The sequence below is a fragment of the Sinohyriopsis cumingii genome, chromosome 12 (assembly GCF_028554795.1).
Source record: "Sinohyriopsis cumingii isolate HCF-2022 chromosome 12, ASM2855479v2, whole genome shotgun sequence".
Taxonomy (NCBI): Eukaryota; Metazoa; Mollusca; class Bivalvia; order Unionida; family Unionidae; genus Sinohyriopsis; species Sinohyriopsis cumingii.
Window position 1 is genome coordinate 56,170,654 of NC_142972.1, and position 26,498 is coordinate 56,197,151.

At 35.4% G+C, this 26,498-nt stretch overlaps 1 protein-coding gene across 2 annotated transcripts in view; it reads right to left on the reverse strand.

Moving 5' to 3' along the window:
- The window catches only part of LOC149786504 (baculoviral IAP repeat-containing protein 7-B-like), a 96,399-nt gene that overhangs the window by 4,975 nt on the left and 64,926 nt on the right, over positions 1-26,498 (reverse strand). For both annotated transcript variants that reach the window (XM_089978216.1, XM_089978215.1), the window contains 3 exons: positions 11,451-11,652; positions 10,767-10,918; positions 8,033-8,081 (listed from right to left, as the gene is read on the reverse strand). In XM_089978216.1, the coding sequence (XP_089834342.1) occupies positions 8,033-8,081; positions 10,767-10,918; positions 11,451-11,652 (403 nt within the window). The remainder of the gene's footprint in view (positions 1-8,032; positions 8,082-10,766; positions 10,919-11,450; positions 11,653-26,498) is intronic.

Below are 26,498 nucleotides of genomic sequence, written 5' to 3' on the forward strand. Positions count from 1 at the left end.
ATATATATATATATATATATATATATATATATATATACACGTTCTTAAAAAGATATATCACCAGAAATATTTTTACCATGGATAAAGTTCAGAGTATACGTGGAAAGCAAAAATTATGCACAATGGATATGTCTATGTAAAGCAGAAAGATTTAGCGGCAGGTGTAATCAGTTACGAATGTGAAAAACGACGAGGAAATTTATTAGGAGTATCTGAATGTAAAGCAAAGATCAAAGTTAAAAATGGTATTGTAGTAGGATCTCTGTATGAATATACACATGCACCAGATGCAGCACGATGTGAAGTTCTGCAACTTAGACAAAGCATTACAAAAAGAGCAGTGGAAACAGAAGAAACACCTCAACAGATTCTTGGCCGGGTAATGCAGAATCTAAGTGAAGGAGCATCAGTACAAATGGTTCCTATAAAACATCTTCGTCGTCAGGTCCGACGAAAGCGACAAGTTATTCATGCTCCACAGCCTCTTCCAACTGATCGAGCAACCATTGAACTGCCTGAGGTATACAAGAAACTTCCAAATGGTGAGAATTTCTTGTTATTTGATAGCGGTGTAGGAGATATAAACAGAATTTTAATCTTTGGGACTGATAAAACGTCATCATTATTAGCACAATCTCCTAACTGGTTCATGGATGGAACTTTTGCTATTGTGCCTGAGCTTTTCTTTCAATTATATACGGTGCATGCACTCATCGGTGGTGATGTCATTTCTTGCCTCTACTGCTTGCTCCCAAATAAAACTATGGAAGCTTATCAACGTCTCTTCATCGAGATAAAGGCACTAATTATAAATGCTCAGCCTGCAACAGTTATGATGGATTATGAAAATGCAGTCATGAATTCTGTTGCAGAATGCTACGCAGGGATAGATGTACAAGGATGTTTTTATCATTTTTCACAGAGCATATACCCAAAAGTACAAGCTCTTGGCTTTCAGGAAAGATATCAAGATGATTCAAAATTTGCAATGTCAGTTAGAATGGTAGCTGCTTTGACTTTTGTGCCGCTTTCGTACACTGTGCAGGTTTTCGAAGAACTTCAAGAACTTACAGAAGATGACGACATGAATCAATTGTTAGATTATTTTGAAGATAACTACATTGGCAGAAGAAGACGTCGAAGCCGAGCTAATCCTGTCTTTGTTCCTCAAATTTGGAGTGTACACAGCCGTGTTCAAAATGAATTGCCTCGCACTAACAACAGCGTTGAAGGTTGGCATCGAAACATGCAAGCTGCCGTTGCTGCTGACCATCCAAACATTTGGCGCTTTTTGACAATCCTTCAAAGACAGCAATCATTCCTGAACGTGATAATTTCTCAGCAACTTGGAGGACATCCAGCGGAAACAACTCGAAAGAAATATCGTGAATGCAATGCTCGGATTATGAACATTGTTAATGACTTTGCTAATAAAGAGCACTTAGAATACTTGCGAGCGATTGCACATAACATTCAGCTGTAATCTTATAAATATAACATATTTTATGGTATTATAACATTATGATATGATGATTTTACTATTGAATATTCCAGGACAAGTATATGTTTTCAAGGCTGAGATTCATTTACTAAAATAAAAATTTAAAATAAATTCTTTTGAAATTTATTTTAATTTATTATTTACTCTTGGAATATATCAATTATATGTTATATAGTAATAGAGGGGGGTAATGGCAAGGGGGTAGTATACGGGGGGGGGGGGGTAATTTCCTAGACCCAACCAGAATACCTGTTCCTGTCTGTTGTGTTAGATAATATCAGATGATATTTATTTCTTAACCATATTTGTTTGATCTAGTGATTTTCTCTGTGTGCTTATCTATTCAGCGAGTGATTGCTCTGTTGCTCATCTGGCCAGTTTCACTAATAACACATGACTGTATTATATATATATATATATATATATATATATATATATATATATATATATATATATATATATATATATATATGAAGAAATATCACCAATACAAATCATAGCAAAATAAATGCATCACTCTTTGGTAAATAAGACCGACAAGCAATATCTAGACGCTCAGAATGTATGACAGTTTTTTTTCTCACTTACAATATTTTGTAGGTATGATGTTCAATTAATCATGAACGAATCTAATAAAACGATTATGACCTACATAATGAATCAGTGTAGATGCATACTGAAAAATTTAACATGCACTCAAATAAACTAGTCAACGATGTTGACACAACAAACGTCAGACAATCCAATGCTTTGTCTCTTCTTCTGCTAAAGCGGGCTGAGTAGACAAAAATAGTACCAAAACCAAAATTATAAAGACTAGTTAGCAATATCTAAGAAAACGAAAACATCAATTGTAACATGTTTTCAGGTCAATCTGATTTACGTATCTTTTCAGGGTAGCCAGTTTCTTGAGAATAATGTTTTAGAACCTCGATAAAAAAATTGACGGACTTTAAGAACTTTGCATACATTTTAGCTGAACAATAGAGGAACAAGTCATTATAACTGTAGTAGAGGTAAGGAATACAATAAACTGTGTTGTTATGAATGATCATGACTTTTTGCAGTGTAAGTTGGTTTCTCCCCAAGTCACTGTTTAAGCACTCTTTTATCTTCGAATCCAAGATGATTTAAGTAGCTTTCGCATCGTAGATCTCCATATGCACGCAAACTTCGATCGTGCACAGCAACATGTTTCCATTCCTTCCGGAAAGGCATAACGGCTCACTGTTTTCTTCTTTATAAAGAGCCATGATAGATATTAATTGCTCAACAAACTTTATAATTTATGTGTTCCGTTATCTTAAACTAGATTTTGTCCTCACATAATTCGTTACCTGATCATAATACCATACGAGAACTACTTATATGTCGAACATCCCGGTTAAAACTCTTTAGCTAAGAAGGTAGAAGTTATCTGCTAACATATGTTGCAGTTGGATTGAATGATCCGTGAAAACTCCAGTTACTAATTCCGTTCCTGTTACGTTGCGCGCTTTCTACAGACAGAGGAACCTCGCAATCCGCATACAAGTATTTCTGAAGTTTTCTACTATAAAGCAAGCTGATGGAGTGTTTCCCTAGATTCCAAGTATATTCCATCTCAATTTTAGAACTTCTCGGTCTTACTTATAATTATATTATCTCCACGCACTTATACGCCCTGTGTATGTCTCTGTATTGGTCGCTAGTGCGTCCCTCACATTGATGTAGCTTTATTTCACGTTCATGTATTAGGTGTGCTATATCAGTAGTATTGTATGCTTCCGCCGTGGTCGGATAAGAACAGCTAAGTTTGCTATAGTCTAGTCATAACATCCACTTAGCAAGTACCTTATTCGACGCTCTGGTGATTTTATTTGTATAGGCATTCGATTCGCCTTTCCAGATCACTTTTCTTAAATTGATGTACTAACGTCCACTTAGTGCGTATTAATGGCAAATCTACAACACTCTATCTGTATTGGATTAACGTGCGTACTTTTACAGGCAAACTGTGCAATGCCGTAACAACTGCTACTAACTGACAACTGCAAATACAAATTCAAAATGCAGTGATCTCCACTTTCACCTTTCTTAGAGTTTATCATAATGCCTAGTTAAGCGATCAGCCAGTATTATATAATCTTCTATTCTTTGGTCAGGTTGAGTAAATCAGAAAGCGATCCAAACAAGAGACTAATATCCCTCAAGCACAGCGTCGGCCACAAAGGACAGAATTTCGGTAAAATCAACAAAGGATCGAAAGTACTTCCCTCGGACATAACGTTACCAACTACAGCTTCCATGGACGAAAGCGGACAAGAGTTAGAAAGAAGGATATCTTTTTGTCCTCCTTTCACTAAACGCCAGGTTTCCTACGCAAATAATGACATCGTCTTCACGCTGCCCTTGTCATGATCCAGGTGGCGGGAAGGAATATATTCTTTGCTGCCGAATGGGAACGTATTTGCTAATACGATTAATGGACCCAGTAAGTGGTTTTACAGGAACTCAATCAAGTTCAGCACACGCCCTCCATTATCCAGGTTCACTTCAGGTACCAAGGTTCCGTCCACTCTACATTAATAAATCAGCAACCTTATCAAGAAAAGGTCTGTCCGAAGCGTTCGCAAGGTAAATTCCTTAAAGTTGTATTCAAGACCGTTCTCTAAGTCTAACCGCACTCTCCGACCTATTTTAGACATAAGCACCCTGAATCAACTCATGGGTACCGCATTGTTCAAGATGGAAACATCAAAACTGCTTTTAAAGCCGCTCAGGAAGCAGACTTCGCAATTAGAGTGGACTTACATGCTCTTTATCACGACGCATTCGGAATGTCATCCAGCTTGCTTCACACGTCTGATGGGCATATTATTTCCGCATGTACGGACTACCTCTACAGCGGCAACATCAAACCACCTGATTAGCATTGTACAAAACACCCTAGGGTGAATTTTGTTCTATAGCACAATATGGCATCAATTGTTACAAGACATGTTGTCCCTTGCAAGTCTTTTACAGCCCTTCGTTCCTTTACAAACAAGAAAAAATCCGACCTCGTAGTCATATGTATGTCTATATTATGGGCTTCATTTTTAATTCATGATCGTAGATTGGAAGGGTAAGTTTTGTTAATACATTACATAACATATGATAGTGGGATGTACATTTTAATTTGAATAAACATGTTTATATGGCGTTTTGAGAGGCTATAGAAGTGATCTTGGTGATCTTGTTCACGAAATTTGATGTGATTTGAGTTAAGCCCATTGGTTTCCCCATTGAAAAGAACCTAATCTTTTTTACAATTCAGAAAGTTCTGGAAATTAAAGTATCCCCCCCCCCAATGGTTCTGAAATTTAGTTTTAGTATTTTGTTATATAAAAGTAGCGGGTAGAATGATTCATTATTCCTATCATAAACATCTTTCATTTAGTTGTGATCAAATATCCATTGGAATTAGAAAGTGGTCATCATTTTAGGACTAGATAACTGTTTTTGAATAACTGTGAATTCATTTAAAGACCCTTTGGGTAATATCATTGCGATAAATCAATCTTGCTAGCATATACACTGATATGGTGAACTTATTATTCACAAGATGTATCTAACTGAAAAAAGGAGTCATTCATGGTAAAATTAATTTAGTAAAGGTGACAGAAGAGAGTTTTGATAAACATGTCCGTTACATCATTACGATGGGAAACCGAAGCATTTTCTTCCTGAAATAATACATATCGGTTTTCATTGACCCTTTAGCAGGTAATTCAAGAGTCTATCTTCTGCACAATAATTGAACTCAATATTTTAATACAATATCAGAACTATATATTATCTTGTCAACGTTGACGCATTATGTGCATTTTAATTTAACATATTCTGTAAAGAAGAATACAAGTGGAGGTAATGCACCATAGAATATATAGAATAATGGTACATGTACGTTTAGTACTAATTTTATGTATAAATTTGCTAAGTGCTGATACGAAGGCGATTTTTGATTCGTTTTTAAAGGGTATATGCACAATTAATAATTTCAAGCTGGATGAAGCACAGTCCGATATATTCATAGCATGAATAAGCCGACCATAATTAGAACATACGCGACAATATGTAGTGCCTGTATAATAGAAGCCAGCAGAAAAAGGACAAGCTTTTTAAAATTTAACAAATAATATATTTTCCTGGAAAATTCTGTAAAAAGGGGAAAAGGAGAAGAGCATACAGTTTCAAGAATCAAATCCAAAAATAATCTAAGAATAATCCACGAATTAAATTGCAAAAGTCCTGGTAATAAGTATTCTAATAATTTCAAATTCGAATCCTGATGTAAAATCCAAGATAGATGACGATGACGAATGCTGTAGTCAATACTGTGCTTATCTACAGCTCCTTGTAGAAATACAAATAATGGCATTCAGGTGTTGGAAATCAAATTAAATTTGCAAGCAATGCCTTTCCAAAATTTCTGTGTGAACACTCCTCAAAACATTTTCATAGAATAAAGAATTTTTCCGTTTGAAATCCAACTGATCTGAAGAATTATTACAGCTCAAATCTGGCTACAATAAAATTAACTTGGCATAAGTATGAAAAACCCAGAACATAGAAATCTCTCTCTACATATCACTATTATAACTAACAAATGTGTAGTTAAGGAAGAACCAGAATTGCGAAATCAAAGGGGCCAGTCAGGTGATCATGTTTATATCACATACACAGAATATGGCCTTGATTAGACTAATGATTTTATTCCCAGAATAAAAATAAAAAAGTGTTTACTTCTTAACCCACGTAGTTCCATCATGACCTTGACAACAACCAATCATATTAAAATAAAATAGAACTTTGTTTACTAATTCTGAATCCAGGTCAGAATTTAGATCAACACCTGTTTTTTTTATAAACTAACAGTCATGTTCAAACAATTTTTCTGGAAAAGTATCATCTCTAGTGAATAATTTACATTACAATAGCTTGTAAGAAAAATGAATATTTAAAACTGACAAACAAACAATTAAATTAATATATATATATACATATATATATATATATATATATATATATATATATATATATATATATATATATATATATATATATATATATATATATATGTATGTATGTATGTATGTATGTATGTATGTATGTATAATCAGAAAGACGTAATACCTTCCCCCATAAAAAGGAAAGATTTATATGACAAAGCTTTCTTTTTACCATAGATTAATGCATAAGTTTAAGAAAAACATAAGAAGTACTCTTATGAATTACAAAAAGTGTATATGAAAGAATACATTTCTATACATGGAAAGTGAATCCGCTATTAAATTATCTTTTCCATTGATGTGCCTGATGTCAAGATTATATTGCTGTAGCAACATACACCATTTTAGTAGTCTTCGATTTTTATTTTTTATCTTGCCGATGAAAGTAAGTAGGTTGTGGTCACTAAATACAACAATCGAGGAAGGATCTGAACTAAGATAAACCTCAAAATGTTGTAATGCCAATAGCAAAGCCAAACATTCCTTCCCGATTGTTGAATAAGTTCTTTGGTGCTTATTTAATTTCTCGGGGAAAAAAGCACACTGGATGATCAATACCACTTTCGTCTTCTTGAATCAAAACTGCTCCAACCCCAACATCACTTGCATCAACAGACAGTTTAAAATATTTGCTGAAATTTTTGAGCTGTAAGAACTGGAGCGCTTTTAAGTATGAATTTCAACTTGTCAAAGGCCTCTTGATATTTTTCAATCCAAAAGAATTTGTTTTTACCTTTCTTAATAACTAAAACTTTTACAACTTATATAGACCCAACTTGTGTACTCATATCATAAGAACCGATCCGCCATCTCGTGTAATATAAGTATAACGCATCGTTAGAAACTTAGACAGCTTGGTTTTTTTAGAGCGTTCCTTTGCTTCTTGGCCAATTTAGTTTCATATGAATTTATTATATATATATATATATATATATATATATATATATATATATATATATATATATATATATATATATATATATATATATATATATATATATATATATATATATTGTCAGCCACAAGAGTAAATATGTTGTTTGTATCTCTCTTAAGGCTGTTTTAAATACAATTTTCACATAACCTTTGTATGATAGTCATAATTGTTTCTTGTGATGCAATAGGCTATTTTTCTCATGCACATTCCTAGAAAATCTTATAAATTTGTACCACGTGACATGTAAATTAAATATTTCAAATGCACTAAATGGATTTAGAATTGTCATCGAAGTCAAGAAATTTCGTTTTTAAGAAGTATATTAGGAATGAAATATCAGATAATCGTTTTTTTATCATTTAGTAGCCCAGAATTTAGTACTTGAGTCATCTGGTTTAACAGTGTCATAGATTTAATCACTCTCTCTACACTTCAGTGATACAACCTGTATTTGTTTAATGGTATAGGCCGCGTTTTTTGTTGTACTCCTCAATAAACAATTTTAGTCGATTGATTTAAATTTGAAAGAAATAGCAGTAAACAAAAAAATAAGTTACTCACCTACAACATTAGTTTGCTGCGAATTCAGTGTGCCATTGATTATTCTTTCCTGAAAAGATATAATGTAGAAAATGTTCATATTTACTAATAATCTGCAACAACAAAAAAAGTAATTTATATTGATGGCAGAACATATTTGAAAAAACATACTCACGGTTATGACATTCTTCAAATTATTTAATTATTTTTACGTGAAACAAGAACACATACTATAAAATATACATTCTGAATGAAAGTAAAGGAATCAACTTTACTGTCAATAAATTTATGGCTAATTACGTACAAAAGTATTGTCTGCAGTACGACAACGAATAAAAATGGATTGAATATATATGCTTAGGAAACCGTTTATGATAATATGCGTATTTGAAAAGAAGTCTTATTGAAATTAAAGAAAATAAACTTATTTATGAACCAAAAAATATTTTTTTCATTTTTTTTAACTGCAGGCTGTGAGTGCTTAAGAAGGTTAGTGTCCGTAGCTTTCTGCACAATAAGATGACAATATGGAAAGCAAAAATATTCAACAATACTGAATCTATATTTTAATCGTTAGTGGAAAAAGTATAATGTATATAACTTGAATATATATTCTTTATTTTTCGTTGTATGGTACAATGTGATTTTTTAACGAGCGGAGAAATATAGCCGGTATTTACGCAGAATATATGCTTAGTCGTGATGGTATATAGACTGGTTTGTGCAGGCATTGAGATGGATGCTGGTTTTCCGAGGACCTGAGTTCCAATATCCGTAGAGTGCCAGTTAAAACTTATCTAACTTGTATGATTGCCATATGTGTACTAAACAGTGATTCTACCTAGCAGTATCAGTCATCCTCATTCAGAATACCGGGAGAGCAATTGCCCTGCCGAGTGGTGTATAGTATGTAATTCTCTATAAATAAGGGTCAATACCTTGATTTCTGTCGTTTAGAATCCGCAATGACTGTAGTCAGATGTGAATTAGTTACTAAGTCGACATGCGAGTGCATATACCATCGACTATGTACCATCAGGTTATGGTGGTGTGTGCTTAGCCGCGATTGGTGCCATTTACCAGCGGACCTATATATATTAAGTTTACCAGTCTTACATGGAAATAATTGCTGTTACTTTAAATCATGTAATTATAATAAAGTTTACCGTAACTTTTAATTCATAATATTGTTTGCCTTTTAGATATTGCGCAAAGTCCCATTCGCATTAACGCATACTTTCCATGAAGATTTACTTTTACTCTAAGTATCTTAAACATTTTTAGCATGAAAACATTACGAGTAAGTAAACAACAAAAACGTGTTATGGTTTAATGTTTTCTCTGATGAAATAATGATATCAACTTCTAAAAAGCATAATCCGAAATTCAAGAACTTTTTCTTGAAATTCCTATATTTCGACGTTTCACTGATCTTGGTCTGTTCTATAATGGTTCATGAATATTCATTTTTTTATCTATTACTTGTTGCATGTTATCTGCATAATTTCCATCTTTGAGGGAAACGCAGTAGCCACACCTTTTATTAAAATAATAGTCTAATTTAGTATGCTTGAAAGTTATTTTTCACTATCTAACAAAACAACTTTAAATTATACAGTTTTGACGCCAGAATCTACTCTGTCAAAATATTGCATTTAGTTTTTGCAATTATTTTGTGGTGAGAATGATGTAAATTCGCTCATTAGTATAATGGACACCCTATTCTGACTTGGAGCGGAATGATTTATTGTTCTGCAAAGATACTCTGTCCTATTTTGTAACACTTTCTTCGAGTAGTTTTTCAAAACCATTTTTCTGAAAGACCGCCATATATAACCTATTTTGCGCTGAGAAGAGAGTTGATCTTGTTACAATTGTTTTGTTGTTGTCAATAATAAAGGACACATTACACTGTAGAATTACACCGTAGAAAGAACATCACATGCTCATAATCAAAAAGTGATTTAGGCCTATTATTCTCTTAAAAATATATCTAAAATGTATTCGATAGAATTTGTTGGATATGCAATTAATTGTTCATCGTCTTAATTAACTGTCAGTCTTGATAACAGATAGGCAATATTTATGCAAATAATACAAATTATTGTTGTCACAGTACTCTTTTCTAAATCTGGTGAAATGACAGATAGAGACAGACAGACAGACAGATAAAACTACTTGTCAAGTACTGATGAACAAAAGTGGTCTGAGGATTTTACATCTTGGTAACAACAACCATTCTGTTTTCGATTGGCTCCATATAGACCAAATTGAAAGCTTTCATGCGAGAGTATTCTCAGTTAAATTGAGTTTTAGTTTCTCAGATGGTGTTTGATATAAAAGAGCGAACAGAGCAACGTTGGTGGATCAATGACAATGAAAAGGAGAGTGTAAGCAATCATCATACAAACAGGTTTTCTAGGCCTTACTAAAAGGTGACACCACACAAACATAAGAAAAGAACCCAAATTGAACCTGATAATACTTATCTAGTACCCATCTATCAAACGCCAAGGACAAGAGTAATTGACTACAAATTAGGGATTACATGGATGTTCTCTGTCATAAGGTTTTTTTTTATCTTGATTAATCGGGACACAACGATTGATCACCTTCAGATTGTGTAATATATTAATGATATTTTTGGGGGGATGAACCCCAGTTTTATGAAACAAATTGCATGAATTACTATGCATGCCAGCCACAAGACAATGCCATCAGCCGGTCTCAGGCCAATTGAAAAAGAATGTCATACCTGGTATGCATTTAGTATCTGTTCTCCTAGGGTCTGCTTAAGGTATCCACAGTTCGGAGACTTCTTTACGTGCTCTAACAGGGGATCATTGTTGTATGCGGGATTGGCGAGCTCAATGGCGCAAAAGAAACATCTAATTTTTGTTCCGCTTCCTACCCATATAAGAAAGAAATGCCATGTTTTACGATGCAAATGTACACAGTACACTGTACAGCTCTTAGAAACATTCCAGGACTTATCGTGTCGCTCGGCTTTCTACCAGATACTAAATTAAAGTAATCAGGACTATTCATATATTGTATTAATAAGTGTAAGCAGTTCGTATACCAGTTAGAAACAGACTCGACAGCTGTTACCGCACCCTTTTAACTATTTTTGAACTAATCAGTGCTATTGTAGTGTTGTCTTCGCCTTACTGGTTGTCTTGTTCCGGGTGAAATCCTTGAGTTCAGTTGAGCGACCAATAATCCTTAGCATAGCGGACATTTTAAACTAAAGCAAGTTTAACACAACTGTTTGGAAAAAACCTGGCTTTTCTAATATCTCAACATAAGGCGATCACGAAGAAAGATTGATTTAAGACAGAAGCAAATATATGCACATGTTAAATGTGTTTATGGGATAGAAGCATGTTTATTAGATAATTGTTCAGAGGAAGTATTAGCCCCACCAGTGTTGACATACCTATGTAATAGAAACCTGCTTCAGCCAAGGCTGCAATGTCGAACAGTTGAAACTGTCTCCTCGTGGAGTAGGACCTGCAGCGTGAATGATATGACGCATAAATTGGATGACGTGGTGCACTGGTTCCTATAGTGCATGGATCACCGTTAAATTGTTCAGTACTCGAAGAAAGGGAAATTGAAAACTCGGGAGTTGTATCCATCTAAAACAAGTAATGCAAGGTTATTTTGTTACGAATCATTGCAATGTTTTATAACCAAAATGTATAATGATTTGATACATGAAAGGAATGAACACGTGATCTCCTTCTTTGGTTTTATGTATATACCATGTGACCAAAATTATTTTACAGAAACAATAAGCCACTTTTGTGTTAAGCGATTTAGAAAGAGAGTTTTGTGATTAAACTTCAGAGCATCGAAGATGGATTGTTCTCAAATTCTATCTTTTGTCTGTAAAATAAAAAGCTTCTCTTTTAAACGAATTTGCCTGTTGCCCCAGTGTGAAAGAAAACTTGAATATTGTGGAGAAAGAAGGCGATTTTAACGTGGAACCATTATATTCACCCTCACCAATGCGTGATCAAGAAAACGTTCATCGAAGAAGTTGAAGATCTACTGGCCAAAAAATATTTCTTGGGATCCAAAATATGGTCTCATTTTTATCATCATAGCTTCTCAGTTTTGAGGATGAGAGTCCCTGAAAACTGAGTTTATTTTAGATCGATTATGAGCCGATTATATTTGATGTCAGCTGGAGACAATGTTTGTTTAGAATGAACTAAGCCTCATGTTTATATGAGTATTCCTTAAGTAGAAGATCGGATCGTCATCATATATGTTTAGAATCAAGACATGATAAGCAGAGGAAACCCTACGTCGGTATGACGTTTGGTTAGGAATAATGATAACTAGATTCTCCAAATAGGTACATTCCATTTTTAGGTGATGTATGAACCTCATTTTCACAAACTAGACATTATAAAATGATTTTGGCGATAATCCCAAATCAATCTGACCATCTTTTAAACAGAAGTAGTAACATAATAATTTCAAGGTGGCGAAGATTGTGGCAATATTATAGCGGCAGCTGTATTTTATTTATAACTAACTTCGTCTACATGGAATAAATTTGTGTCAAAATATATATTGCATTTATCCAGATAGTTTAAGAGAAGTAGTGAAAACAAAGCTCTTATAGGACGGAAGATTACACGACAAACAATGTCATAATGTACATGATTCTTATTGATGGCCAGTATAGCGAAAAAAATTATACTTATACAAAGAGCTTGACGTTTGATTGTGTAAAAAAATTCGCGTACAATAATAAAGACAAGAACTGACGGACGACGGACGACATATTTGTTTCCATTCGGTAAAGTCAGATCGATATATAACTTTCTCTTACTCGGTGTTGCTGTCACGTTCTTTATAGATTATATCCAATGATTCCACTATACGTATGATTTGCATTGAACAACATCCTCCTTTGATGACAAATGCCACCATAATATGCATATTCTCAAACAAGAGAATGAGGGAGGAAGTTTTGTACCTGCACGGATTCTCCACTTCTAATTGGTTGAAACTTGTGTATACAATTGCTAACTCAAGAAACAAATCAAAAAGGGGATAATGTGCACATGGTAAAAGGCTGATATAAATATGTACCAAGTTTCACAGCTGTCCATCAAATACTGCCAGACGGTTTGCATTAACAAGATTTAGCCTTACACTAAGTCTAACTCTAATACAAAGGGAAATAATTCTACACATAGATATGAGGAACGAAGTAATTTGCGAACATGAATCTATTCAAATAATGACGTAATAATTTTCACGTTTTGCTGCTGAATAAAGCAAGAAAATAACTTTTTAATGCCTTAGAACAATTTGAATAATTGGTTTCTTATACGCATACACCGTTACCTAGGGTAGTTCATAATGGTGACACAGCAATACCTGCATTTCCTCTTAGGTCGCTCGCGGCGAGATAAACATACAGCACGATGTACATTTTCTTTTTGTATTTATAGGAGACATATTGTCTTATACGACACAGTGATCGCGTGGATCTTGTCAAGGAGTGTCAATACTCTTAAGACTTGCTACATCCATAGAGGTAAGTGATAAATAATATACAACTCAAATTTGTAAGCGTGTATATATATGTATATATTAAATGCCTCCCATCAATATACCATCTTTATTTTGTTTTTTTTCTTCAGATTTGAAACACCAGCCAATTACTGTCTATTACAATTTATCGCTGAGAACTTTATTTCGACGTAACATAATATGGTTGCATGTATTTATGGATTTTCTCGCTGCAGTTAGTTTATTTTTTGTTATGACCAGACTGGCTTATTTAGAGCTGGATGGATGGGCAGATAGAACAAGAATGGAGACAGCAATGCATGCAGTGTGGCAGTGTACCCATCATTGATGTAAATTCAACCCACAGCGTATCTGCTACTACATGACTGGACGTGCATGATAGGAGTTCTGGATTCTGGAGAAGGACGAAGAATAGCGATATGAATTCCGAACTCAGAATAAGGCCAGTATACACTGTTACGTTTACAAGGACATATAGTTGTATGAACCATGCGTATTTTTTTTGGTATCGTATGTTTCTGTGAACCCTACTCATTTCATTATATATATATATATATATATATATATATATATATATATATATATATATATATATATATATATATATATATATATATATATATATATATATATATATATATATATATATATATATATATATGTGTGTGTGTGTGTGTGTGTGTGTGTGTGTGTGTGTGTTTGAACTATGCTCATTTATCTATCGTATAGTTATACGAAAAATATTAATTTTTTGTATAGAGATCTGTTTTCTTTTCATGACATGTTCAGTATGGTAGTCTTATATCATATATAGTGTGCGTTTTGAGTACCTTTGTATGTGTTGTCGTAAATAGTTTTCATTTCATAAACTTCTATTCACTCACATCGTTTTCTCGCTCGGTCCAAAATCCATTTGGTTACAGTTGCGTTACACGGCTGTTCATTGAAAAATGGGACCAGTTCCGTTCACAAGATTCAGTCACACGCTACATTCAGACATACGTTTGCAACGGAATTAAATACATTAAAACACCTGCGAGCCAATTGATATGTCAGATATTATCAGATAATGAACATTATATTTACAAAATTTCACTGTAATCCAATAAAAACGGCGAGACTAGTTTATTCTGTGACAAAATGGATGGACGAAAGAGGAATCGGTTATAAGAATCTTATCTTCACCCCCTCTTGGATGGATATAATTAACGTTTAGTTTACCCGGTCATTATGTGAATATCGGGCATAATGTGCATCTAAAATTAAAAGATCTTTTAAAAAATATCCCTTTTATAACAATGAATTTGTTGAAATATTTGAGTAACTGACATGTTTGACAGTACATCATGACGAGGACACGGCAAAAGTGTGAAATACGTTATCCATTACTTGGACGAGAACTAGTTGAAAGGCAAGAAATTTGTTCGACGTCAGTAATCCTTTCCACTCACAGCACAGACGTAACTTCTTGAACCAGTATCAGATTTTTAATCTCGTAATCCTTATTTTGTTACGAAAATCATCTCTGAATATTTCATGACTTAGATGTCATCACTTTCTTTAGACTTCAGAATCATGAAAAGAGTCAATTACTGTCTAAAGCAAATTCCACAAATTGTATATGCTTTTGTGATTATGCTTTGCGGCGAATTATATATAAGATCAGTGATTATGATCCCTATGAAAAACCTTCTCTAAATTTGCCCCTGATGCCAATAACCGAAAATGATATAAAGGCTTGCCATGCTCATAAAATGTTTTGATTTTTGTTCCCTCCCGAAGTATTGGACAGCTTCTTCTCTACAACCTAGCAAATTATTGCATTTTTAATAGTTTTATTTTATTTATATATGTGTGATTTTTCAAATAATTTTTGTAAGTACTTTTGCTTTCTATCGCATATAATAGGATCATTTGATCTTAGATTTTTTTTAATTAATCCTCTCCAATGTTATTGCAGACAATGCGGCTTTGTTGCAAAGCCCAGCAACTGGGACTTTAATAATCCGGAGCAATATCAGCTCATTATTTAATTGTTATTTTAGACGTGTCGTAATCAGACTGTGGACATAACTATCTCGAATTAATGACAGTGGCATCAATGATTCAGTGATGCATACAATGGCAGCTTTCTCAGTTTGTCTTACTGATCTGCAAATAATACTCTGAAATTAGTGTGGCAGTATAATAATAATAACGCTTGTCTTTAAACGCAGTTCCACATTGTGCTGTTTGGAGCAGATCCTCCTTTTGGCCCTCGATTATCTGCATATTATTGGTATATTTACATACACAGTACAAAGTTCCACATATAATAAAGGCATACAACTTAATTCTTTCTAATGGAACAAATTGAGAAAATAAAAGTAGAAACAAATCTAATCAAAGGCTCATTTTAGATGCAAACTAAGTAAACGGAAAATGTGATATGAGTATGTTTAGCTATATATATACAGTATCTAAATAGTAAAGTAGCAAGATGAAGGTTTGAAAAATTAATACTTGGAAGCTGCAATGTTTTATCAGCACTAAAAAAAACGTTCTGATATCTTGCATTAAATTAGATTAAATTGAAATGCATTTATTATTGCACTGTCCCCAAATGATTGGCGCCTCAGATTGAAAACTTGCATCATTTGATTTTGGAAAAGACACAAACACATACACATGCGTATATATATATATATATATATATATATATATATATATATATATATATATATATATATATATACAATCACTGTAATTTATCATTGATATATGATCCAATTTTAGCCTACGGACAGAATGTTTCTAAATATTAAACTGTACAAAATGCATAGGGTAATTGCATCTTTCGTGCATGTATCAGTTCATACACTATTTCTGTTATTCCATTAAACCATTAAAGGGTCCTCGTTTCCGTTTAAATATGACTATTTTTGATATAGGTAAACATTGATTTTCCATCTATAGAGGCTTTAACGTATATCACCGGATCTGAAGCTGACAAATACGAAAGTGCCCATTAGTATTACTAGGATTAATCTTTAAAAATGTTATGTGTAAATAAGCAGGAAAGTGTAAAGATCAACTATTTCTAGCTAGTAGTTCATTACAAACTGTTCTGTAGTTTTCACATTTCTGATGGCTAAAACTTATTTTTTTTTTGCAGTTAAAGATGAGTATTTTGTATCTGTTACAAGTTATTACGATTCCAAAAAGTTTCTCATACAAATAACACCGACAAAACAAATTGTCATGGTTATATGTTACATATAACCATGACAAAAAAGATTAAGTAAGGATGAATCCAACTTAAAGGAAAATTAAATAATAAAGAGGTAAGAGGGATTGTAGTAAGTAGTGCTGGTATCGAACATTTTCGTGCTGTTGTATTACTATCTCTGTTCACTCGGTCATCAATACCAAAACGGCATTCCATCCAAATAGTTTCAGGATAAAACTGCGTCAGGTAGATAATGATTTACTTATCCAAATATACTTGAAAATTCTAAAATTTGCCATCTACAACTTGGATTGACATGAATGATATAAGCTTCATAAATATCCACCTACTGACTGTTAAATTACTGTCTACTTGCACATTTAAGTTGTATTTCTCAATAACGCTAACATTGTATGTTTTGGTGTCGCGTCCAATGAGGTTCGTACTTTTGAAGTTGAGTCGGCTACTACTGAAGGAGAGTAGCACAAAAGGTGAAGGATACACTACCTTTATCTCCAGTTCTAATAGATTTCACGATTGTTTTCCTAATGTTTATAGAAATGGTTTTCAAATTTTTACATACAATTTTTAGATTTGACAAAGGAACTTAAGTCTGGGCTTACCTTTGTTTCTGAATTTCAGCGATATCGCTGACGTAAGAAACGTATGGCTTAAATTCACTCTTTCAGTTACACCGAACACGATTAATATGCTTGCTGCCCAGTCTTATTGTTAATATTATGTATCAGAAGGTTACTCATTTTATGAAGCTTTCTGTGCGAATTGGCTGTACAACACAAATGTTTTTTGCTTATTGTGTTAGCCTAGCCATGCTTGTTGGTAACCGCTCAAAATCGATATGGCAATTCTTCGTCACATGAGTTACCTTGATCAGTCCGTCACCAACACCCCAACACCGGCTAGCCCTTGACTGACACACCCCGAAAAGCAATTCAACCTAACACTGTTGCAACATACAAGCGAAAAAAGCATTACTCTCCATTTTCCTCATAGGATTACAGCAATAAGATTTAATTCGCTTCTATTAAATACGCATACATTGTTGTGAGCCCATTCTTTTTGAAAGAGTCAAACCTTTCTTTTCTAAATACAGTCACGTGTCCAACGATAAAGCTAACACTTTCATTGTTGTGTGGAATCCTGTTTCATTGTCGTTTGTGTATATGTATATGTACATGAAGTAAAACTTTGTCATCCGTCAGAAAGCCATTTTCTCGCCCATGGTTTACGATGATGTCTTCGCCATCGTAAAAAGAAGCCTTGTTCAGTTACACCTGCATCTGCTTTAGTTATAAATTATATTACGTATAACATAAAATTGCATATCAAGGCCTTCTTCTGGCTCAAAAGAAAAGATGATGATGATCATTATTATTGTTATCATTATTATTAAGCCGCACGTAATTTCTTGGATGACAGAAAATTCTAGCATGTAAGATATGGAATTCCTTTTCAAACAGTTGGAGTTTATTTTCAGTTTCTTCTTTGTTATATTGATAATGATTGTTCAAATGCGTAGAATGATATATTGGAATAGATGATACATTTAGGATATGTTATACTATAAGGTTAAATGAAGTTAGTGAATCCCCTGGTTGATCGATCAATATATATTGTATTTATATTCAATAAATATTTCTTGGTGGGTTTCTATGTACGTTATGATTTTATCTTTGCAAATTACACTGATTTACAAACGTTTAGAAGTCGTCTGCTTCAGAGATAAAATGTGCTATTTATTATGGATTTTGATGTGCTGAATTAAAAAATGACAATTAAAACAACTGATTGATTACTGTTTCCAAGATATTAAAGTTGTCACATTTTACGTCATTGTATACTATGTAGATCATAAATTGTAAACCAAGGTATTTTCATGCATTTATGGTTGCTTTACATGACAATATTTCACTTTTTCTGCTTATAAAACTCTTTTTAAAAACAGCAAAAGGCTTATCTAGATAAAATTTATTATGACACAGAAGACAGAACAACTGTTTATACAAGTACATAGTTTAGTCCTTATTCAGTGTCTACTGGGCGCTTCTTGGCTTGTCTCTTGTAATAATTGAATTCAGCGTCTCTTGTCGCTGTCCAGCAATAGTCTGCAAGCATTGGTGGGCTAAAATTGATCTGATAGCTTTCTTCCATTATTGCAATTTTCTGGTGAAATTGCTCGCCGTCCTCTCGCTCACTGCTCCGCAGTTAGGTGAAAAAATACCTAGATGAGAGTGCAAAAATGTATCTTTAGTGAAATTTTGCCACCAAGCTTTGGTATGCCTTCAGGATGTTTTCCACAAGTTCCCTGCAGCTGTCCGCCTTGTTGTTTCCGGAAAAAAATGTGTTGCCACTAACCGGAAAGCTTTCCATGTCGAACTTTCCTTGCCACGCAGTGCGCGGTCAAATGCATCATCTCGCAGAAGTTCACGAGTCTGAGGATAAACAAAGACACCTTCCTTTATCTTAGCTTCACTTAACCTTGGGAACATTCTACGTAGGTACTTGAAAGCTGCTCGTGTTTATGTCCATTGCCTCGGCAACGTTTTTCATCTCATGTACTGTCCAAACCTACAGACAAAGATGCATTTTAGTCATTTCTGGTTTAAACTGAGATCCTTTCCCTTTATAACTCACTTTTCCTCTTTAATTCACATGTTAAGGTTACTGACCCACTATCATATCTTTAAAACTATCGCCAATCAACAATTGTGTGCATCATTTTCGTTCTCAGTGAGTCGGAATTAGTAACGGTTGACTACATTTTTTCGGAAGCATTTCGGTTGTAGACTACTGTTATTGGTGTATCTTGTGTGCTATTCGTGAATGAGTCTACATTATTCATGAAAGAGTTTACTGTATTACGAGAATTCTTACACACTTGGGACCGCTTTTGTGGCCAGTGGTTAGAGTGTCCGCATCGGATGCGGGAGGTCGTGGGTTCGATCCCCGATCAAGTCATGCCAAAGACTTACAAAAAATGGTACTAACAGCTACCTCGCTAACCGCTCAGCATTAAGAGACTAGTGTTAGGACTGTTAAGTCTGGTATCAGGATAATGTGACTCGGTGAGACATCATGCTACATGTCTACGGCATGATACCCAAGTGCTAGACATCACTATAAACTGTCACAATGCAGACATCGTAGCGATATGACTGAAAAATTGTTAAAGTTACGTTAAAAATCCAAATCACACACACAAACACACACTCTTACACGCTTGGCATATCAGTTGCATTAATGATGTGTAGATCTAACTCATTTTCGTAGATTCACTCAAATTATACGGATAAATGAAAACATGCATTAACACTACGTACCACACGGTTACCCGACTTCTCTGCGGCGTATCAAGGCAAATATCACTATAGTTTGCCCAATTACCGTATCGATATAAACGATGCATATATGTGTTGGATTTTGTTGTTGGTTTGTTGTTAACGGCACAGCAACCAAATTAGCCTATTTAATGATGTGACAATTGGATTAAAATGTTTAGACAATGCATACAATACATTAACCGCCTCGAAATGATCTGATGGTAAGGAGTCTCAGAAGTTTGCCAGCAACTAATCAGATCGTTCTTGGGAATTTCCACCTAGATCCTTTCCACGTATATCTTTAAATGTCTTTTTCTCGACACTCGAAGTCTCATTTGCATTAATCTGTCATCCATGCTGTTTGTGAGATTTGCGAACCTGCTACTTTGCTTTCATGTGATGACACAGTCCCAAAGCAGCGTAAAGTAATTCTTCTTTACTTTGGCCACTCCTGAAGTTATAGTCGGCTTATACTTATATTTTCCTTCCTCAGTTAGACGAATTACACGCATGGCTACTATCTCGATGTTGAATCTGGCTAGTTATCTATCAGCGAGAGCTGTTCTTATCTCTAGTCTTTTTCTTGATGTGTCTCACATTAGTGTGTACGTTCCAGTCAATCATGGTGAGTTGTCACCTTTGACTACTTGTGTTTTCGACCTCTACGGTGGTATACCAGTCAGCCGCAGTATGCTGGCCAGGTGTAAGATGAAGCAGTGAGTGTTTATATCACCTTATATAGTTATTTATTCGTGATATGGTCATTAGCATTATCATGCTAAAACGCTGCAGAGTTTCACTGCTACTTCACGGTTTAGTAAAGCATCCATGTGCACGAAGCAGGCTCTGTGAAGTTCTACAACTACAGCTCATAGTGCATCTCCACCTACTGATTTGCTTCTGTCCCGTCTCTATAGGATCGGACGGTATCAGGAGGTTGACGAGAGAGTAATGTCACAATTTTTAATTGTGGGAAAGTTGACCTTGCTCTCTCGCCATTGCCTTTCTGAATACAGTGACACACGTAGACACATCTGTAGACAAGGCCGGATTAAGTGAAAGGCAATCAGCTTCAATTGCACCTGTGCTGATGCTCTGCGCTTGTGATCTGCCTTCATCACCAGGTGATAAGCATATATGTTCGGCCGACTAGTCCACCAGAGAGGACTTTCCAGAGGACATATGTTTAGTTGCCCACTCTGGATCAAGCCACATGTATTATGGACTACTGTTACTTGCGGTATCAGGGATAGCCTGACCTGACGCTGAGATGTATACCGCATGACATTATCACAATGGCAAACTAAGTCATACATGCAGAAACGAGAAAACGTAATACCATTTCCCTGAATAACATCCTTCTGGTAGTCTCAAAAGGTGCATCTAACAAAACACTCGTAATGTCATAGTGTGTGCAATACAACATTTTCTTATATTGAATCGCATGCGCAGCGGTATCTTCTCCCCTGACCTTTATGCATATTACTTTGTTCAAAACTTATTTTCTTTAGTTTAACACAAACATCCATTCAAAGTATGTTTATCGAGGTCTCATAGACATTCGAGCGATAAGCTTAGCATAAATATATGAAAATAATCAACATATGAACACACCGGAAGCACTTGCTTAGCTATAAATACCACTAAATATGTGACCTGACGTTATAAGCACCTGAAAATATCTGGAGATTAACTTGGGCAAATCTATCAGCCAGCTATTTGAAATATGGATTAAATCTATTGTGGATATCACAGGATATTGGCGATGTTGATTGGTTAATTGTAAAATTCAGACAGAGGTCAATAAAATCAAACTAGCAATGTTGGCATGTATAATTGAAAAGATCAGTTTCTATAAAGAATCAGAGGAATTTTAATAGTCTTATAAGTGTGTGAAATATGTTAAAAGTAACCAACGAAAGCAGCTGTACTCTTTTTAGATTACTATAGTTACGCTAACAACGCATGTTGAATATGTTTTTCGTGTGATAGTATGGAATACAAGATGAAATCAGTTTGTATATAATGCCCAAATACTCGGAATCGAGATTTAAGTTTATTGTAGTATTGATGATGTGCGTAATTTAGCTTTTTCTCCTGTATATAAATAACTCTGAATGGGGAGTTTTTTATTCTTATTTCTTCTGTTCTTATTGTAATATAAAGTCTGCAGACGTGCCGACGTAGTGTATGCTGTATTTACATACTATCTGAGATGAGACATATTTGTTAGGATTATACATTGGAAACAAAGTGCGCTCATTGGACTATAATATTACTCTGGTACAATTTTGATTTATTTAAAGGAGTTCTGGACAAAGCCATTTTGACATCATCACGACTTTTTGCGGACCAGTACATTTTCGGTTCTGAAATTTATATGAAACTTTTCATTCCTTCGGATATGCATTTAAGTTTTTTCAGGATTGTTTGGGATTCAGTCTATAATACTGTTGTTTTTTTTAATTTAATTTTATAGCATTGATAATTAAATTGTTTCTTAAGTTTTACAGAACGATTTGGTTTTGCTTTTTTATGTTCCTTTGTTTATGACCACAGTGTCGTAGGAATATAAAACCTCAATATTATAATAATTGAAAGATAAACAGAGAGAATGTAGGAAAGCATGCTCAAAGAAGTATTATGTCTAAAAACAAACTGAAACAATCTATTCTATATCAAAATTCGAGTATGCACAGACTCTATCTTAACAGCTTGTGCGGCCTTCGATTACTTTTGAATCAATTCATGCTGATCATGAGTGGCTTCACGGCGTCGTCTCTAGTACGATTATGTGTTATCTCTGCCATATATTTTTATAGGATTGTTTGTTAAATTGACGCATACGTGTGAGACACATTCGTGTCCAGACCAACACAATACTTGAGTAGCCCACCAATCAAGACATTCATGAAAAACTAACTAAACATGTGACAAAATTCATGCCTCGAATGGTCGAGGGCAAACCATGTCCAATGAATGTTTCTAAGACCATGTGCGTCTATCCCACGAAATATCATCTGCATTTGTCACGGATCACTTTGGGCACATAGGTATCTTGCTGAGTCAAATAAATCATGTTCATGATTTTATATCAGCATCGTGGAAACATTTGTGCAGGATTGTTTCTTTTAGTATCCAAATCATCAGATTGTTTCTTTTAGTATCCAAATCATCAATGGTAGCGGAGTCGTCAATTTTGGGAAAGAAATCTCCGCTTCTTATGGGCAACAGAGTCGTCTTAGTCTTGTTACCAATTCTGAACGCTTTTTAAACATCTTTAAGCATATTATAACAGGGTTGATCATCATCCGATGGCGCAATCGCGTATAACAGATCCCAGGTAAACCATCGTACAACCATATTCTGGACCAATGATGAGTATATGAAGTGAGCAATGAAACACGGTTCTGTTACCATGATTGGACAGTTTTGTTGCTAGTGCAGAATAATTGATAATGGAGAAGTCTTGACTGATCAGTATACCTTCAAAAGTGTTTGCAAATTTTCTATTGCGTTATATCATAGATTAATGTAATGTCGTTATAATACGATCATGTTTTCATATTGCGTAAGATGACGTGCCAAAGCACTTACCAGACATTCAGCTCGAGTTCAAATACGTAATTGGACGACCAGCAGTTACGGGGCTGATGCCCGATGTTGAGCAAGAAAGTTTATGTTTGTTGGAACTTCCAGTTTCATCGGGAAAAGGCCGTGGATGCACAGGGTCCAGTTTGAAAAAAGTTACTAGATAAACCTTTTAGTAAATATCCGGGCTAAAAGGATGTTCCTGGCTAAACTTACTGCGGCCCTGCTATGCGCTTGGATCTATGACTTGATTCTCACAACCACCAAAGGCCGGGCAAAGCACCTATCAATGGCGTGGATGAGGAGTGTTACTGATATGATCTTGCATATAAAGCGTATAATGATACCCGTGGACTTCAAGGAGCTGACATAGACCACATTAGTGGCCTAAATGCGATTAATAGAACATTGAAAGAACAAATTGCAAGATAGTCTTCAATGGACGCATGAAATCAAAGATTGCATTGGGTGTCGGTGGACAGAGTCCACATGGAGACAGACAAAACTAAACCAGTAAAAACAATGTACATCAAGAGTGTCACATTATCCGAAATATACTATAGTCCGAGTGAATATTGGATAGATGAAGAAGCGGGGGAACAGTTAGCCAGTGGGCCCAAGGTCACTCATGGGATTGCTTGAGCATGGCTGGCCAAACAATTGCTCTGGGAATTTTATTTGCATATATCGAGGGAGATTTCACGGTTTGGTTTGATGTGCGGATACCTAATGAGGTTCATCAAGCTGATTTGTTGTTTCTTCCACAAGGCCGTGTCCGTGATCGACAAGGCAAGTTAACCACCTACAAATACGCGCTAACCATCGTCGACATGGCCTTCCGATACAAAGAAGTAGATCATGTTGCGATTGATGCAAATATATCCTGGCAGAGAATTTCTCGGATCTTTGGCTGCGATGTTAGCCAAACACAATGTGCAAGAAAATGTCTGACATGTCAGTTTGAATCGTGACAATGCAATTGTGCACCGATTGAATCACTGAATCGTACACTTGCGGAACGGATATTCGGTTACCAGTACGCACATGAATTGGTACTAAGACCAGAGCGGGCTCCGTAATGGGTAACCCGACTTCCAATCATCATACCAGCCTTCAACAGTGAAGTCACATGCATGACGGAATTACAACCAACCAATCCCATTCGACAAACAACCGTCATGGTTACTCATAAAATTATTTCACAGCCGGCATTCTTACAACCACTCGAAGACAAGCTCGCGCAGTATTTGTATGCGTCGGGGGCGCTTAAAGGTGGACAATATCGCACTACTGACACAGTGTGGACCGTCGAGGTGTTCACCGTTGCAGAACTCCAAGACAAACCACCCGATACCGATTGGGAACATCATTAGACCAAAACCTTCCAGCCGTACCTTTGTTCTAATGGAATTGTAGTTCATTTTAGCAAATATGAAATTGACACCAAGATTTGTGTTTACACGTTGAAGCATTGCACTAATCAGTAAGATCGTAAGTTGGCTCGCAATAGCAGGATAACCAAACGCGTAAGTGGTGATGCCATAGGGTAGTATTGATTACTTGGTATCCAGCGGGGTCAAACTCACCTTTCTGCATCAGTAAATACCCATGCGATGCGTCTTGGATTGGATCGTATTTACCGTGTGCGTGAAATCACGACGGTCTCGAAAACATTCTAGGTATAGTCCGTGCTTGAGATGTTTCTGCACAATCACCCTTGGAATACCTTTGGCCTTTTAAATGTTTTTGGAGCCGATCACAATCTAATACATTTTGGGCTCCATTACCACATACTCTTCGATCAGTTTACCCGAGCTTTCCTCATTGAACTTGCCAACCACCTTTTGTTGGCATTACTTGCTGTTATCAAATTTGTTGGCCAGACGTCGTTGTGCAATGTCCGCGTACACATAATCGGTGGTGACGTGCTTTAGACCTGATCCTGGTGAAGCGGTTTGTTCTTGTCGCAGAAAAATTTGAGCAACTTCTTCAAGTTCAACAGGGACAATTCTACCTAGATTGTTTTTTCCAAATTTAATTTTGATTTTCACTGTGAACGGCAACACGTCCACCATCACCTATTTTGTTTTATTCGTACACCTGGTCCGCAATGACCCTTCGAAATCTGTCCTTTTCACTATTTTTACTGCCAAGAACCTTGCGAATTCGTTTGCGTAGATTTTCCATGTTTTACCGAAACACGGCATTATTTACAAAATTGAAAAAGTCCTTCACGAACTAGTCAGTGGCCTTTGTGAATATGTCGGTATTAGTCTGAATTAATAGAACATCACAGCGTACTTGCGAAATTGCAGCACTCCATGAATCTTGGTGACATACATTTCCAGTCGGAAGTACAACTGCGTCTTTCGCACGTGCAGTAGATAGTTGTGTTTCGAACTTGGTCTCGGGACGAATTTGTTGCACTCGGTAAATTTGCTGCCTGACTCATCAACGATCGACTACTGATACGGGGAAAACCACGAACCGGGCACCGACATCGTTTTGGGGCCAGCCGATAATCGTTGTGACCCTCGTGTAATTGCTCGGGATATTCCAGGTCAACTTCAAAGAAGCATCCGTGGTGACCGTGGATGCTTTGATTGTGCACGTCCTTTTGGAGAGCAATGTGCACACGACCGATCCAACTGGCAACGGTTGCATCATATCCCATTCATATGAATTACTAGAATCGAGATCCATGATGTAAATGTGGAGGTCGGAAGGGTTATATCCGTAGATGCTGGGGTTGTTGGCACGAGTGTATATGTGACTTAACATGGATTTT